Raw genomic sequence first — 13,903 nt, forward strand, 5'->3', positions numbered from 1 at the left:
CCTCCTTCCCCTCCCCTCGGAGGCTCCTGAGTCAGGAGTTGCTACCACCGGCACGGCGCCGCGCAGCTCCAGTCCCGCTGCCTCGGGAAGGGAAAGGCAAAAAGGAAGAGCCGCGGTGGTGCTTTGCAACGGCAGCAGCGGCACCGGAGGCTCAGGCTCAGCTGCTCCTGGTTTTGCCTTTTCCTTCCCAAGGCAAAGCGGACTGGGGCGCGCGAGCTGCGCCGGCGGTAGCAACTCCTGACAGCCCCAGCCGGACACCTGAGCGGAGCCCGGGCGGAACTGCCTGTTGCTGCTGCTGGAGCACCGCCGGTCGCCTCCTCCAAGCAGCCCGCCCACCCGCCGGGCTTCCCCTCCGCCGCACGGCTCGGGGCCAGGCGCGAGCGCCCGCGAGTTAAAAGGAAGCCGAAAGTTGCTGGGAAGTTGCTCGGGTTTCTGGGGCTTCCAGGCTTAAACTTTGCACAGGCAAACTTTGCAGGCGGGAGCGTCTTCCCGCCGAGGAGCGGGAAGGGTTCCGCGGGCTGCTTGAGGAGGCGACCCGGCGGTGCTCTCAGGTTTCCCTCTGCCGTGCGGCTCGGGGCCAGGCGCGAGCGCCCGCGAGTTAAAAGGAAGCCGCAAGTTGCTGGGAAGTTCCTCGGGTGCTGGGAGCAGGCTTTTAAAGTGCTGCCCGAGCAGGACCGCCCGAGCCAGGAAGCGGGGCACCAAGGCAGGGCAAGTCTCCACCAGCAGCGGCCTAGCTTTAGGTGGCTCCAAGCAGCCCGCCCGCCCGCCAGGCGGAACCCTTCCCACTCCTCGGCTGGAAGACGCTCCCGCCTGCAAACTTTGCCTTTGCAAAGTTTAAGCCTGGAAGCCCCGGAAAAAAAAGGGGATCGGCGGGGACTCACCTTCGGAGAGGTCGCACTCGAAGGTGATTTCGAACTCCCAGCCGAGGCCTTTGCAAAGTTCTTCTTTTCTTTCCTACCCGAGAGCGCTCCGCACTGTTTTGCAGCTTTGGAGGCCACGCGGCGCAGGGCAATACGCCACGCCCAGCGATTTTTTTTCAGGGGCGGGCCGGATTGGACAGACCAACGGGCCGGATGTGGCCCGCGGGCCGTAGTTTGCCCACCCTGGCCTAGAGCAGTGTTTGTTGCACCGTGGCAACTTTAAGTTGGGTGCGCTTCAACTCCCAGAATTCCCCAGCCAACATCATTCTGGGAGTTGAAGTTCCCCTGTCTTCAGGTTGCCACAGTTGAAAAAACACCGGCATAGAAGCTGGATGATGTTCGGCACCATCTCCTGCCACGTCACCTCTGTTTTCACCTCCCTTCTTTTTACGTTGGTAGCATTGCACGTGCCAGGACGACTGTTCCTCCAGCAACTGTCTCTGTGGACAACTCAGCATCCGCTGCTGGTACGACAAGGTGAGGTGGTACCTTTGTGTGGGGCAGAAGAGCTGCTTAAGCAAACTGGAAACTTCCGATTGAGAGACGTGTGGGGGAAAAAAATCTACCTGGATGGCATGTGAGAAATGTTACTCAGCCGCCATCTTTTCTTTGCTAACCTGTTTCCCTGGGTTTTTAATACTTAAATTTCTTATCAGGCATTTAAAGCAGCAGACACCAACCTCGTCCTTTAAGGTAGAGTGAGCTGAAGAGAAGCCCTGGCCCCAAATCATTTTGAGAATCCATGTTTAAAAGTAGGGCTTGAACCCCAATTGTGGTTATAAGTCGAGGACTACCTGTAACAGAGTTGGAAGCTACCTTGAAACTGAACAGACCTGGATCCTGCTTCATATCTACTGAAGGAGCATTGTGGAATATATTTGTTTGTTTTTTTGTTTGTATCTCTCCTTTATTAGTTTTACAATTAACTCATGGCAGCAAACATATCCAACATATTTTCCTCTTCTTATTTTCTTCACAACACCGTGAAGTGGGTTGGCCTGAGAGAGAAAATAACGGACAGAATAAGAGAGTTGGAAGGGACTGCCAAGGTCTTCTAGTCCAACCCCCTGCCTAAGCAGGAGACCCTGTACTATTTCAGACAAACGACTGTCCTGTCTCTTTTTAATCCCGGCCATTGCCTGACTAGATCCTTATGCTTCTTCCCTAGTAGCACAAACCTCTTCGTAATTCTTTTGTTTGTTGAAATGGGATCTGTTAAGCCTGAATTCCCCAACGAGTGTTAAGGAAAACAAACTAAACAGAATGTGTAGCGTAGTCAGATAGGCAGACAGGTAAATGTGTGAGATAAGTTTGTATTTTAGTTAACACGCAGTAAAAAACAGATAAGCTTGTGCTATCAAAAAATATAGTTTATTCCATTAGGAATTATAGCATAGTCAAAATAAATGGTCCATTAGTCATGTATCATTTCAGTCAGTCCAGCCGGGGATACTCAATTTGCAAAATCCGTGTTGAATAGCCAATGTCAGTTCACTTACAATAAATCAGTCCTTCTTATGTCTTCTCTCCGTTGAGAAATCAACACTCCTTTCTCTCCTCCGTTCCAGTAAGGAAAAACGCAGTCATCAATCCATCCAGTAATTAGGGATCATTAAGCCAGAGAGAGCGAGCTGCAATTGACTTGCTTCTTTTATGGTGCTTTTACAACCACACCCTTAATTACATTCTTGTAGTTAAAGTTACACACACTTTAACCAACAAACCATGATAACTTATTTATTATTTTTACCCAAACCAGTTAGGGTAAACAATGTTATCCCTAACAGGATCTCTAGATCTTCTCAGTGGATTTAGCAATGAATGCCAGTGCCTGAAAAGGAGAACATGTACAATATCTTTGACTTTCCTGACATCTGGTGCCTTCCAAACGCACTGTGGTTATACATTTCCAAATTTCCAGGTTCAGTCTGCCTTTCTGGAAGTGGTAGCCACCAATGCAGGTAGTCCTCAACTTATACTCATTCGTTTAGCAACAGTGGGAAGTTACAAGGGCACCCTAAAAAGTAACCAGCCATCACACTTGCGATTCTTAGAAGGATGTCCAGAGTCACGGGTTCAAAATTCAGACACTTGGCAACTGGCATGTATTTATGCCGGTTGTAGCGTTTCTGGGATTATATTCTTGCCATGTGTGAACATCACAGCCAGTTTCTGATGAGCAAAATGAGTGGAGGGAAATATGTTTGTTTTACCACCATGTGATATATTTTTTTGCAATACATTTTTTATTTTTATATTTTAAAAAACATCTCTGGGTGAACAATATGGCTCCAGGTTTTTACACTTCAATACAAACATGACCATGTTTACATATTCAGCTTTCATATTCAGTTTCATATCATATTATTACCTATTCCATTTTTCTTTAAATATTCTCATATACTATTATATTCATTACACTCATTTTATCCAAATTCTTCACATTATAGCTTATTTCATTTTTCTTTAAATATTCTCATGCCTTATTTTACAATACTATCTAAATTCTTGTTTCATTTCTATACTCATTACGCATGTTTCCTTTTATCTGTCACATTTGCAAGTTTATCACATACTATTGTTCCATTCATTGTTCAATAAATTTCATCCTAATTCTAATTAACCAAAAGTTATCCCCTTTCATTGTCAATTCGAGCTTGTCACCCCTTTACCTTATGCATTTCCCCATTTTATTCCCTTTAATTCATTGTAAAAGTTTGCCATAATAGTCATTTTTTAATTATCACATTCTACATTAATAACAATAATCCCCTAACTACACATATCACATAGGTATGTGTGTGTTGTGTGTGTGTGTGTGTGTGTATGTGTATACAGACGAACACAATACAGAAGCCTGATGATGGCAGATGAGATTCTGCCGAAACATTGCTACAACTTTAAAAGCACAACTACATTGATGTGGGAAAATACCCGAACAAAGCTGAATAACATACATACATACATACATACATACATACATACATACATTTCATTTTGGGAGCTGATAATAGTCTTTCCATTGCAATTCTCATAATTCAATTTTTCCTTTACTCATCGCTTTGTTAAATATCAATATTGTTATAGTAAATTCCATTTCTGTATTTATCTCAATTAAATCTATATCTGGTTTACCTCCATGTGATTCACTTAAGAACTGCAGCGATTCATTTTAATAACCGTGGCAGAAAAGGCGGTCAAGGTCAAATCAGGCATGTCTCGTTTAACAGCCACCCTGCTCATCAACAGAAATTATGGCCCCAATTACGGTCATAAACCAAGCACTTCCTGTACCTCGACTTAACTATGTGAGAAAATTGAGGCCTAAATTATTCTCGGCCCAGTGAGAGGAACTTTTAATCTAAGCGTCTGTGGAGATTCTTAGTCATTCAGGTCATAGGATATGTCCCAAAGGGGCTTCTTTCAGTCAGAACCGAAGAAGCTTCTTGGATGAGAAGCGAAACATCTTCAAGGAGAAACGAAGTCCAGTTGCCTTTTGAAAAGGCACCTTTAGGACTTCAATGTAAGAAAACATGAAGTTGACAACTTCTCTTTTCCCCTCAACTCTTCTCCTCATTTGGACAGCAGTTGTGGAGGGCGGGGGGAGGAAATGAGGCCAGCATACATCCCCACAACCTCAAGTCAGGAAAGAGAAACTGTTACCATGGCAATTGAACCATCAGCATCTCCCTCCCTCTCTCCCTCTTTGCAGGATGGACGTTTGCTACAAGAATTCAACAAGATTGAACCCCCTTTGATCTTTGAATGTAACCAGGCCTGCACCTGTTGGAGGAACTGCAAAAACCGGGTGGTGCAAGGCGGCATCAAGTGAGATCTTTGACTGCTTTATTACTCTCACTTGTCTCCCAAACTGGAAAAAGCAAGAGCAGAAATTGTTTCTGGGTTAAAGAAACAGAGACTAAAATATCCAGGAGAGGACCAATTTGGTCCAGCACTTAAACAGCTAGAGTAGGAGTATAAAGGCTCAAGTTCTAGTCCTGCCTTAGGCACAAAAGCCATTTGGGTGACTGGCCAATCTCTTTTTCTTTCTTTCTTTCTTTCTTTCTTTCTTTCTTTCTTTCTTTCTTTCTTTCTTTCTTTCTTTCTTTCTTTCTTTCTTTCCTTCCTTCCTTCCTTCCTTCCTTCCTTCCTTCCTTCCTTCCTTCCTTCCTTCCTTCCTTCCTTCCCCTTTCTCTCTTTCTTTCTGACACACACACAGAGACACACACACACATTCATTTGTTAGCCTTGTCAGTTTAGTAAACATTGGAAGAAAGTTCCATATGGCAGTGATCCCCAACCTTTTTGACGCCGCGGCCCGGTACCGGCATCAGCTGGGCGCCGCGGCCCGGTACCGGCATCAACTGGGCGCCGCCATCTTTTTTTGACGAAAAAGATGGCGGCGCCAGCGCTTCCGGTGAGCTTTTTTGGGAAAAGCTCACCGGAAGCACTTTTTTACCAAAAAAAGATGGCGGCGCCCAGCAACCAGCGGCCCGGTAAGACTTGTTCCACGGACCGGTACCGGTCCACGGACCGGCGGTTGGGGACCCCTGCCATATGGGATCTCTCCATGCATGTAAACATTAATGACAGTGAACCAACCTTATGTAATTCCTTCCCTCTATTGATCTTTTCCTTTAAGCCTCTTATAAATCGATTACTATCTGCTTCCTTTCTTTGTGATCCAACTGGGACTTTCTTGTCCATAGTTGTGCTCTCTGTCTGTCTGTCTCTCTGTGTCTCTCTCTCTCTTACACACACACACACACACACACACACACACACATGCACATACACGTCCTTTGTCTCTCTCCCTTCCTCACTAGAAAGAAAGCATAGATTAGAACATAGAATAATAGACTTGGAAGGGACCTTGGAGGTCTTCTAGTCCAACCCACTGTTTGAGCAGGAGTCCCTATACCATTTCAGATAAATAATTGTCCAGTCTCTTCTTGAAAGCTTCCAGGGATGAAGCACCCATCACTTCCCAAGGCAAGCTGTTCTTTTGGTTAATTGCTCTCACTGTTAGGAAAATTCACCTTAGCTCTAGTTTCCTTCTCTCCTTGCTTGGTTCCCATGCATTGTTTCTCGTCTTGCCTTTTGGTGTTTTGGAAAATAGTTTGACCTCATCTTGGTAGGAACCCCTCAACTATTGGAACAAAACGCCAAAACACTTCTGAAAATAGAAAATTGCAAAAATTGAGGGTGGGCGGGGGGTGGAGACTTGGAAATTAGTAGCATGTGGGAATGAATTCTCACCTGTGGAATTTACTGCATTTGTGAAACAAAATGTTAAAAAGTTATATTTATGTAGCTACTTACCAAGCATGGCTAAATTATGTTAAACCAAAATATTTTTACAATCCCCAAGGCATGTCACATGCCTTGCTGAGCACCCCTAATGTTTGGAAGTTGAAAGTTGAAAAATTTGACACACCCTACAAATTACAACAACACGAGATAATAGGGACAGCCTGCCCAGATAAACCAGACAGGAAACATAACCACATGAGCTAATTCTGTTTATTTTAAGGCCACTGTTAACAGGTCTGATAGTACAAGTCTCCTGCCATCTAATTTACAGCCTGAGAAGATAAGGAAGTTCCTTTTTTAGTTTTTTTTTCTTCTCTGCCCATTATGCAACTGTGGGCTATGCTCTCTCTTCTCGAATCATTGCCTAGGCAGCATCTTTTTCCCATCTCCGAAGATCATTCCAAAGTATTATTACAAATACACATTAATTTCCTTGTTTTAAAGAAAACAACAGTATTGTTGTCATTGTCCCATTATTGCTGGTCTTTGTTATGTCCCACTCCAATCTTCCAGTAAAAATCATAGCCTGTTCTTTCTCACCCCATACTATTTAGAACTAGGGATGTGGTGGCTCAGTGTTCGAATCCCTAGCGCTGTGTAATGGAGTGAGCTCCTGTTACTTGTCCCAGCTTCTGCCAACCTAGCAGTTCGAAAGCATGTAAAAATGCCAGTAGAAAAATAGGGACCACTTTGGTGGGAAGGTAGCAACGTTCCGTGCACCTTCGGCATTTAGTCAATGCCGGCCACATGACCACGGAGACGTCTTCGGACAGCGCTGGCTCTTCAGCTTTGTAACGGAGATGAGCTGGAAACAACTAGCACATATGTGCAAGGGGAACCTTTACCCTTTTACTATTTGGAAATTGGGAAGAATTGCAGTGCAACACATCTGAAGGGTACAGGTTAAGGAAATCTGGCTTAAATATTTCCTACTCTCCCAGAGGGCGGTTGTTTTTTTAGAAGTTTTTTAAATTGGATTCCCTCTTTATTTTTAATACCCTATGCAGTCTTTATCAACCTTAGCAACTTTCAGCGGAGTGGACTTCAACTCCCAGAATTCCCCAGCCAACTATGGTGGCTGGAGAATTCTGGGAGTTGAAGTTCACTTATTTGAAACCTGCTAAGGTTGACAAACATGGCTCTATAAATAACATTTAAGGAAGCAAGCTTTACATTTTCACAACTGCACCTTTGGTATATTCTTGATTGAAGGGTTCGCCTGCAGCTGTACCGAACGGCGAAAATGGGTTGGGGGGTCCGTGCCCTTCAGACCATCCCCCAGGGAACCTTCATATGCGAGTGAGTGAAACTATTTTCATTTTATATATGGGGGAGGGGAGAAGGGAGGATTGCTGTATGCCTTCAGGGTTGGGGGCTTTTGGTAACATGCTGACTTAAGGGGGAAAGTCATCCTTGCTAACCTCTCTCCCCTTGTTACGTTTCATTGTCTGAAAAGGTATGTAGGAGAATTAATTTCCGATGCCGAAGCTGACGTAAGGGAAGACGATTCATACCTGTTTGATCTAGACAATAAGGTAAAGTTAAAAATTGGGGATCAGTTTAGTTTAGTTTACTTTATTGTCATTGCACCTTGTACAACGAAATTAAAGACCATCTTCAGTATACATTATGACTATGAAAATAAAACACAAACACACATCCTTCACATTCTGTGCAATTGAATTGAAAACCTCTGATATTGCATGAATATTATTCTATACGGTAGAATTCAACAGAGTTACTGCCCTGGGATAGAAGCTGTTTTTCAGCCTATTTGTCCTTATTACTGTGTCTTACACCTATCTTCATACGGGTAGCCCTCAACTTATAACAGTTCAAAGTTTACAACAGCACTGAAAATAGTGGCATTTTTCTCACTTATGACCATTCAGAATTCAGACACTTGGCAGCCGACTTGTATTTATGACGATTGCTGTGTCCCGGGGTCATGCGATCCCCTTTTGCGACCTTCTGAGCCCAGCTAGCTGTCAGGATTCCAGCACTTAACCCCATTTAAATCATGAGTCTCGAGCCAAACTTCCAAAACTTCAAAAAGGATTTATTGGAAGTTAAAAGGTCTGGCATTGCCTGAGTGTAGCCGACTCTGAGACACATCATTCATTGTCACCCTTGGTTCTGGTTTCCCCCCCACCCCCTGGGTGTATCGTAATTCATATTCTCCAATGGGACACATCCATAGCCAGGAGTCATCAATCATATTCTCCAGTTAGAATTTTGTGTGGCAGAAACTTCAGTCACCTAGAGTTTCTCTTTGAAAACATTTATGGAATGCAGGTTCGGTTTGCAAGCTGCTGCACTGCTCCCCCCTCCCTTTCTGTTGGCAACTCTAAAAGACACCTTTGCTATGGGAAATAACAATTCCTTTCTTCTCCCCATCAGCTCCATCTTTAGGGTTAGGGTTGTAACGACCTGGGTATGGGCTGTGTGATGACCTTCTGGGTTCTACTGTTGTGACATCCTGGATCTTGTGCTGTAATCTCCTGGGTCGTTGGCTGTGTTATAACATCCTGAGGTTTTGTGGTGTAACCTCCTGAGTTCTGTGATGTGATATCCTGAGCAGGTGGCTGTGATGCGATGTTCATCGCACAGCCCATTACCCAGGTCATTACAACACAGGAGACTGATAGACACACAGCCAATATCTCAGCCACACATGCTCTGAGAAGCACAGAGCTGAAGACACAAGCCTGAAGATGATGAATGAGACTTCATCGAAACGTTGCCTAGATACTTCCAATCTTACGCGGGGGAGAAAACCCGAATAACCAAAGATATATATATATATATATATATATATATATATGTATATATATATATATATATATATATATATATATCTCCTCTCAGGTTCCACATATTTCCCCATACTGCATATTAATTTCGAATATCTTCCGTGTACACTTATATATCTTAATTAGTAATCCTATCTTAGAATATTATTTTCATATCTGTTTCAATTAAATTATTAATCCTAATCCTTATCCCTCTCGTTTCATCTTATCGGTCCTCTAGTTCAATCAGGTCATCTAATTGGACTAGATGACCTCTAAATTCCCTTCCAACCCTAGGATTCTACTACCATTCAGAAGAGTTTGGATAATATCCCAAAGTTTGTAAAATATTTTTGACTAGATTTGAAAATATGAGAATGAATGATATATTATCCCCCACAGCAAAGAGATAGTTTATCCGAAGAAGAGAATATATTTAATTTTGTCTCTATTTTATTTATTTTGAAATTGCTTCCGGATATTGTGCTTACAGTAGGGGGGGAAATGAAACTTTGATTCTGTTTTTGTAAACTAGACAGGCTTATTGTTATAGAAACTGCTTGTTCATACCGTTGTGTAAAAGCAAAAAGTTGTGATTGTAATGTTATTTTCTACTGTGCTAAAGAGAGTCGGAAGTCTGTGCCCTTTTCTTTTTCCTTTTTCTCCTGTTACACTATATACCCTTCTTTTTCCCTCCCTCTCTTCTTATTTTTTCACGCTTTTTTTTCTTCATATTTTATACTTGGATCAACTAATTAAAAAGTTAAATGTCAAAAAAGAAAAGTTTGGATCATGCTTGCTTTTTCCTCCTACAGGATGGCGAGGTTTACTGCATCGATGCCCGTTATTATGGCAATGTCAGCCGATTCATCAACCACTTGTGTGACCCTAATATCATCCCCGTACGAGTGTTCATGTTGCACCAGGATCTGCGCTTCCCACGCATTGCTTTCTTCAGCAGCCGGGACATTCAGACTGGCGAAGAGCTTGGGTCAGTCTTAAGGGAAATTGTGTGTTGAGTGTGTATCTGGGATGAAAGAGCATTGTGTGGAATTAGCCAGGAAACGGTTGCAGAGTCAGAATCAGAGGTGGTATTCAGCAGGATCTGACCAGTTTTGGAGAACTAGTAGCGGAAACTTTGAGTAGTTCGGAGAACCGGCAGATACCACCTCTGACTAGCCCCACCCCCATCTCTTCTCTGCCTCCCAAGTCCCAGCTGATTGGCTGGGTCTTCTTTGGTTGCCCTGCACAGGAGAACGGAGCTGGAAAGCAGGTTAGTGGGGTGGGGAGGGAATGAGGATTTCGCAGTAACCTTCCCTGGCCACACCTGTCACGCCGCGCCCACCAAGCCATACCACACCCACAGAACCAGTAGTAAAAATGTTGAATCCCACCACTGTTCAGAAATGCTATCCTTGTGCTCCATTTTTTTTCTTCCTGAGCCCCAGGGGAGCCTTCTGGGAGTAAAAACAACCATCGGGGTGGGGGGGGCTGCCCAAAAAAGCCATGCCCACCCAGTTACATGACCACGCCCACCTAGCCACAACCATAGAAGCAGTTGTTACAAAATTTGAATCCCACCCCTGGTTCTCTCCGGTTGCTTTTCCTGTCCAAGAAACTAGGGTGAGTCTCTTACGAGATGTTTGCCACACCCACATTCCTGCTGCAGGCTATGCTGCCTCTTATCTGACTGGTGTCCGGTCTGCGGCTCTTCCTTCTGTCACCACAGGTCAGTCTCACGTACCATTACAGGAATTGAACAAGCATGAAGGTGGGCTCGGACCCTCCCCTAGGTAGGGAAATATAACTTGGGAGGCTCCTTTCCTTTGTAACTTCTGCCTTCTTTTGCTGGGGGAGGGTGTTTGAAAAAGTGGACTGGAGAGATACAGCAATAGACTTATATACCGCTTTACAGTGCTTTACAGCCCTCTCTAAGCTGTTTGCAGAGTCAAACCTATTGCCTCCCAACAGTCTGTGTCCTCATTTTACCCACCTTGGAAGGATGGAAGGCTGAGTCAACCTTGAGCCTGGTGAGATTCGAACTGTCAAATTGAAGGCAGCCAGCAGAAGTAGCCTGCAGTTACTGCACTCTAACCACTGCGTCACCGTGGCTCATACAAATACAATGGAATCTCGGGTCACGACCGTAATCTGTTCCAGGACTTTGGTCGTAACCCAATTTGGTCGTGACCGGAAGCACGGCTGGTGGAGAATGCGCAGGCAAAAAATAAAAAAAAAATGGTGCGGAAGGGGAAATTGCTGCGGCTGTGTTTGGTTGCCACCCAAAGATGTGTTCGCGACCAGATGCAAACGTTTTCTGAAATTTTTGGTCGTCACCCAATTTGGTCGTGGACAGAAGCACTCGCAACCCGAGGTTCCGCTGTAATGGTATAAGGGGATGACTTTGGAAGAGGAGGAAGGGATGTTGCCTAGAGAACCCTCTGCCATCCTAAGTAGCTAAAGAGTCCTGGTTACCTGTCAGGTTCCGTTTCAATAATCACAAGCACGCTTGACTTGGCTTTGAAGTGTTTAATCTTCTATTTGCAAGCAGCACGATCATGTAATGCAAATTTAGTCAGGACTGCCTACCTAGTGCTCCCCACCACCTTTTAACCCCGCGCAAAAGCCTCCCCCAAAATCACCTGGTGATTAACTCCCAACAGCCAAATAAGGGAAACGCCATCGGCCTCTGAATTAGTGCCTCTCAGCTGTTGGCTAGTTCCTTCTGGCTCTCCGGCTCGTTATCAGTGCCGAGCGAGTCATGCACCACCACCCCCGAAATGGCGGCCCGCGTGTCCCACAGCTGGCAGATCAGATAAAAGGATTATCTGGGGAATAAGGAGAGCCCCTAGCTGCATAACAGGCACAGAAAGAAATTTAGCAAAATGCTTCCTAATTTAAGCAGGCTTTAAAAAGAGACAGTGGGAGCTTTGTATGTTCAGACTTTTAAGATTCTGTTAAGATAGGCTTACAATAAAGTAGAATTAGCTCGTCGGGTTGTATTTCTTGCCTGGTCTGCCTGGGGAGGCTGACAGGAGTCCATCCATCCATAAAAGAGAGGAGGAGACATGACCGATTAGATTAGATTAGATTAGAGCTGGAAGGGAGCTTGTCGGTCATTTAATCCAACACCCTGCCCAAGCAGGAGACGGTTTTGTCCCTAAGCTTTTCTGGGTTTTGAAAAGCTAGATTGTTCCAGTTTTCAGGGTGAACTAAGTCACTTTTATGCTCTCTCTTTTTTTCCCCCTCTTCCTTGTAACCTGTGCTGCAGATTTGACTACGGGGACCGTTTCTGGGACATCAAAAGCAAATATTTCACCTGCCAGTGCGGTTCGGAGAAATGCAAACATTCGGCGGAAGCGATTGCGCTGGAACAGAGCCGCCTGGCTCGCCTGGAGGCCCACCAGGACGTGCTGCCGGACAGCAGCAGCTTCCCTCCCTCTCAGGTTTAAACCTGGTTCCCGCTGCCCACTTCTGCATGTGAAATCGCCTCTCCTCCCGGGCCCCACCCCTGACTTCCCCTTTCTTCCACCCCCACCGTGTGGACTTCCTCTCGTCTCGTCATTTGTGGAACACCGAAGCTGCTCAGCTCCCAAGAAGAATTTGCCTTAAGAAAACGCCACGTTGGTGGAAAGGAGAGAAGAAGACGGAAGAAGCGTGTCTGGAGAGGAAGGGGCGGGTTGGGTGTGAAAGGAAATGAAACCTCTGCAACAAAGACAACTCTTGGCCCAGGAGAGATCTGAGCTCCTGAAGGACTTTCCTCACAATTGATGTGCCCACAATGTCTGACTCTCGTGGTCTGCTGGAGAAACATCCATGGGAGACCAGAGAACCGGCGGGGGTGGGGGGGTGGGGTGTCATCTTCATTTGATTTTATTTTGATGTGAAGGCTGAGGCGGTGGCCATTTTGCCCTCTCTCTCTCTCTTCCCTGAGCTCACTAACTTTACGTGACCCAGCCAAATCTTTTGACACTTGGATCTGCGACAGGGGTGTCAAACTGGGTTTCTTCGAGGTCCTGATCAGCATTGTAGTTCTCCTCCGTGGGCCGGCTGAGAGGAGGCCAAGGGGGAGACCGGATGGATGATTCCTGCGGCACCTTGCCAGCCAAAATGGGGTGCGGGCTGGATCTTTGTTATTTCTAGGCCGTTCCCCACAGGCCAGATTTAAAGCATCCCACAGGGGCCGGATCGGGCCTGCCTGCAGGCCTTGAATTTGACATCTTTGGTCTACGACGATGTGGCCAATTCACCATGGCCATCTCGCCACAGCCAAATTGCTGTGGCCAACTGACTGGGGGCCAACTCGCCGCAGGACGAGAGCTTTTTTGAGAAATAGTCAAATGGAGTCATTAAAGCAGGGGTCCCCAAACTTGGCAACTTTGGACTTCAACTCCCAGAATTCTCCAGCCAGCTATGGGAGTTGAAGTGCACAAGCCTTAAAGTTGCCAAGTTTGAAGACCTCTGCATTAAAGAAAGGAATGCCAAAGGAGGGACAAAATAAAACATGAACGGCAAATCTTAAAATAACTTTTAAATGATTAAATAAGTAAATGAAATTGTTGAGTTGTCCCAAGGCGAGTTGGCTGAGGCGAGTTGTCCCATTTTGTGCCCCTGTTTCCCCTATCCTGGAGGCAAAACAGCAAAAGCAAGAAATTGGGAGCGCTCTCCAGCTTTCTGGGCCAAAAAAGCAACCTCTCGGGGGTTTGGGAATGCTCAATTTATTTTATTTTTCTGAGTAGAGAAGCAAGGAGGCTGTCCAAATTCTACTGCAGACAGGTTGTACGTGGGTTTTTGTTTTGTTTTGTGCATCAACTCATCCTGGGAAGGCATAGAAGTTTAAAAACCAAGCATCAATTTGAAAGGCCTTTTTTTGCCATC

General features: G+C 45.2%; 1 protein-coding gene across 3 annotated transcripts in view; it reads left to right on the forward strand.

The window, feature by feature from the left end:
- EHMT2 (euchromatic histone lysine methyltransferase 2) overlaps nt 1-13,547 on the forward strand; it is a 66,434-nt gene extending 52,887 nt beyond the window's left edge. For all 3 annotated transcript variants that reach the window (XM_087952880.1, XM_087952881.1, XM_087952882.1), the window contains exons 23-28: nt 1,320-1,397; nt 4,633-4,748; nt 7,446-7,532; nt 7,690-7,768; nt 9,841-10,016; nt 12,297-13,547. In XM_087952880.1, the coding sequence (XP_087809006.1) occupies nt 1,320-1,397; nt 4,633-4,748; nt 7,446-7,532; nt 7,690-7,768; nt 9,841-10,016; nt 12,297-12,477 (717 nt within the window). In that variant the 3' untranslated portion in view covers nt 12,478-13,547. The remainder of the gene's footprint in view (nt 1-1,319; nt 1,398-4,632; nt 4,749-7,445; nt 7,533-7,689; nt 7,769-9,840; nt 10,017-12,296) is intronic.
- The last annotated feature ends 356 nt before the right edge of the window (nt 13,548-13,903 follow it).

This window comes from Notechis scutatus, chromosome 2 (genome assembly GCF_049901735.1).
Source record: "Notechis scutatus isolate UNSWTSFEM ecotype Mainland chromosome 2, rNotScu1.2, whole genome shotgun sequence".
In the NCBI taxonomy this organism is placed as follows: Eukaryota; Metazoa; Chordata; class Lepidosauria; order Squamata; family Elapidae; genus Notechis; species Notechis scutatus.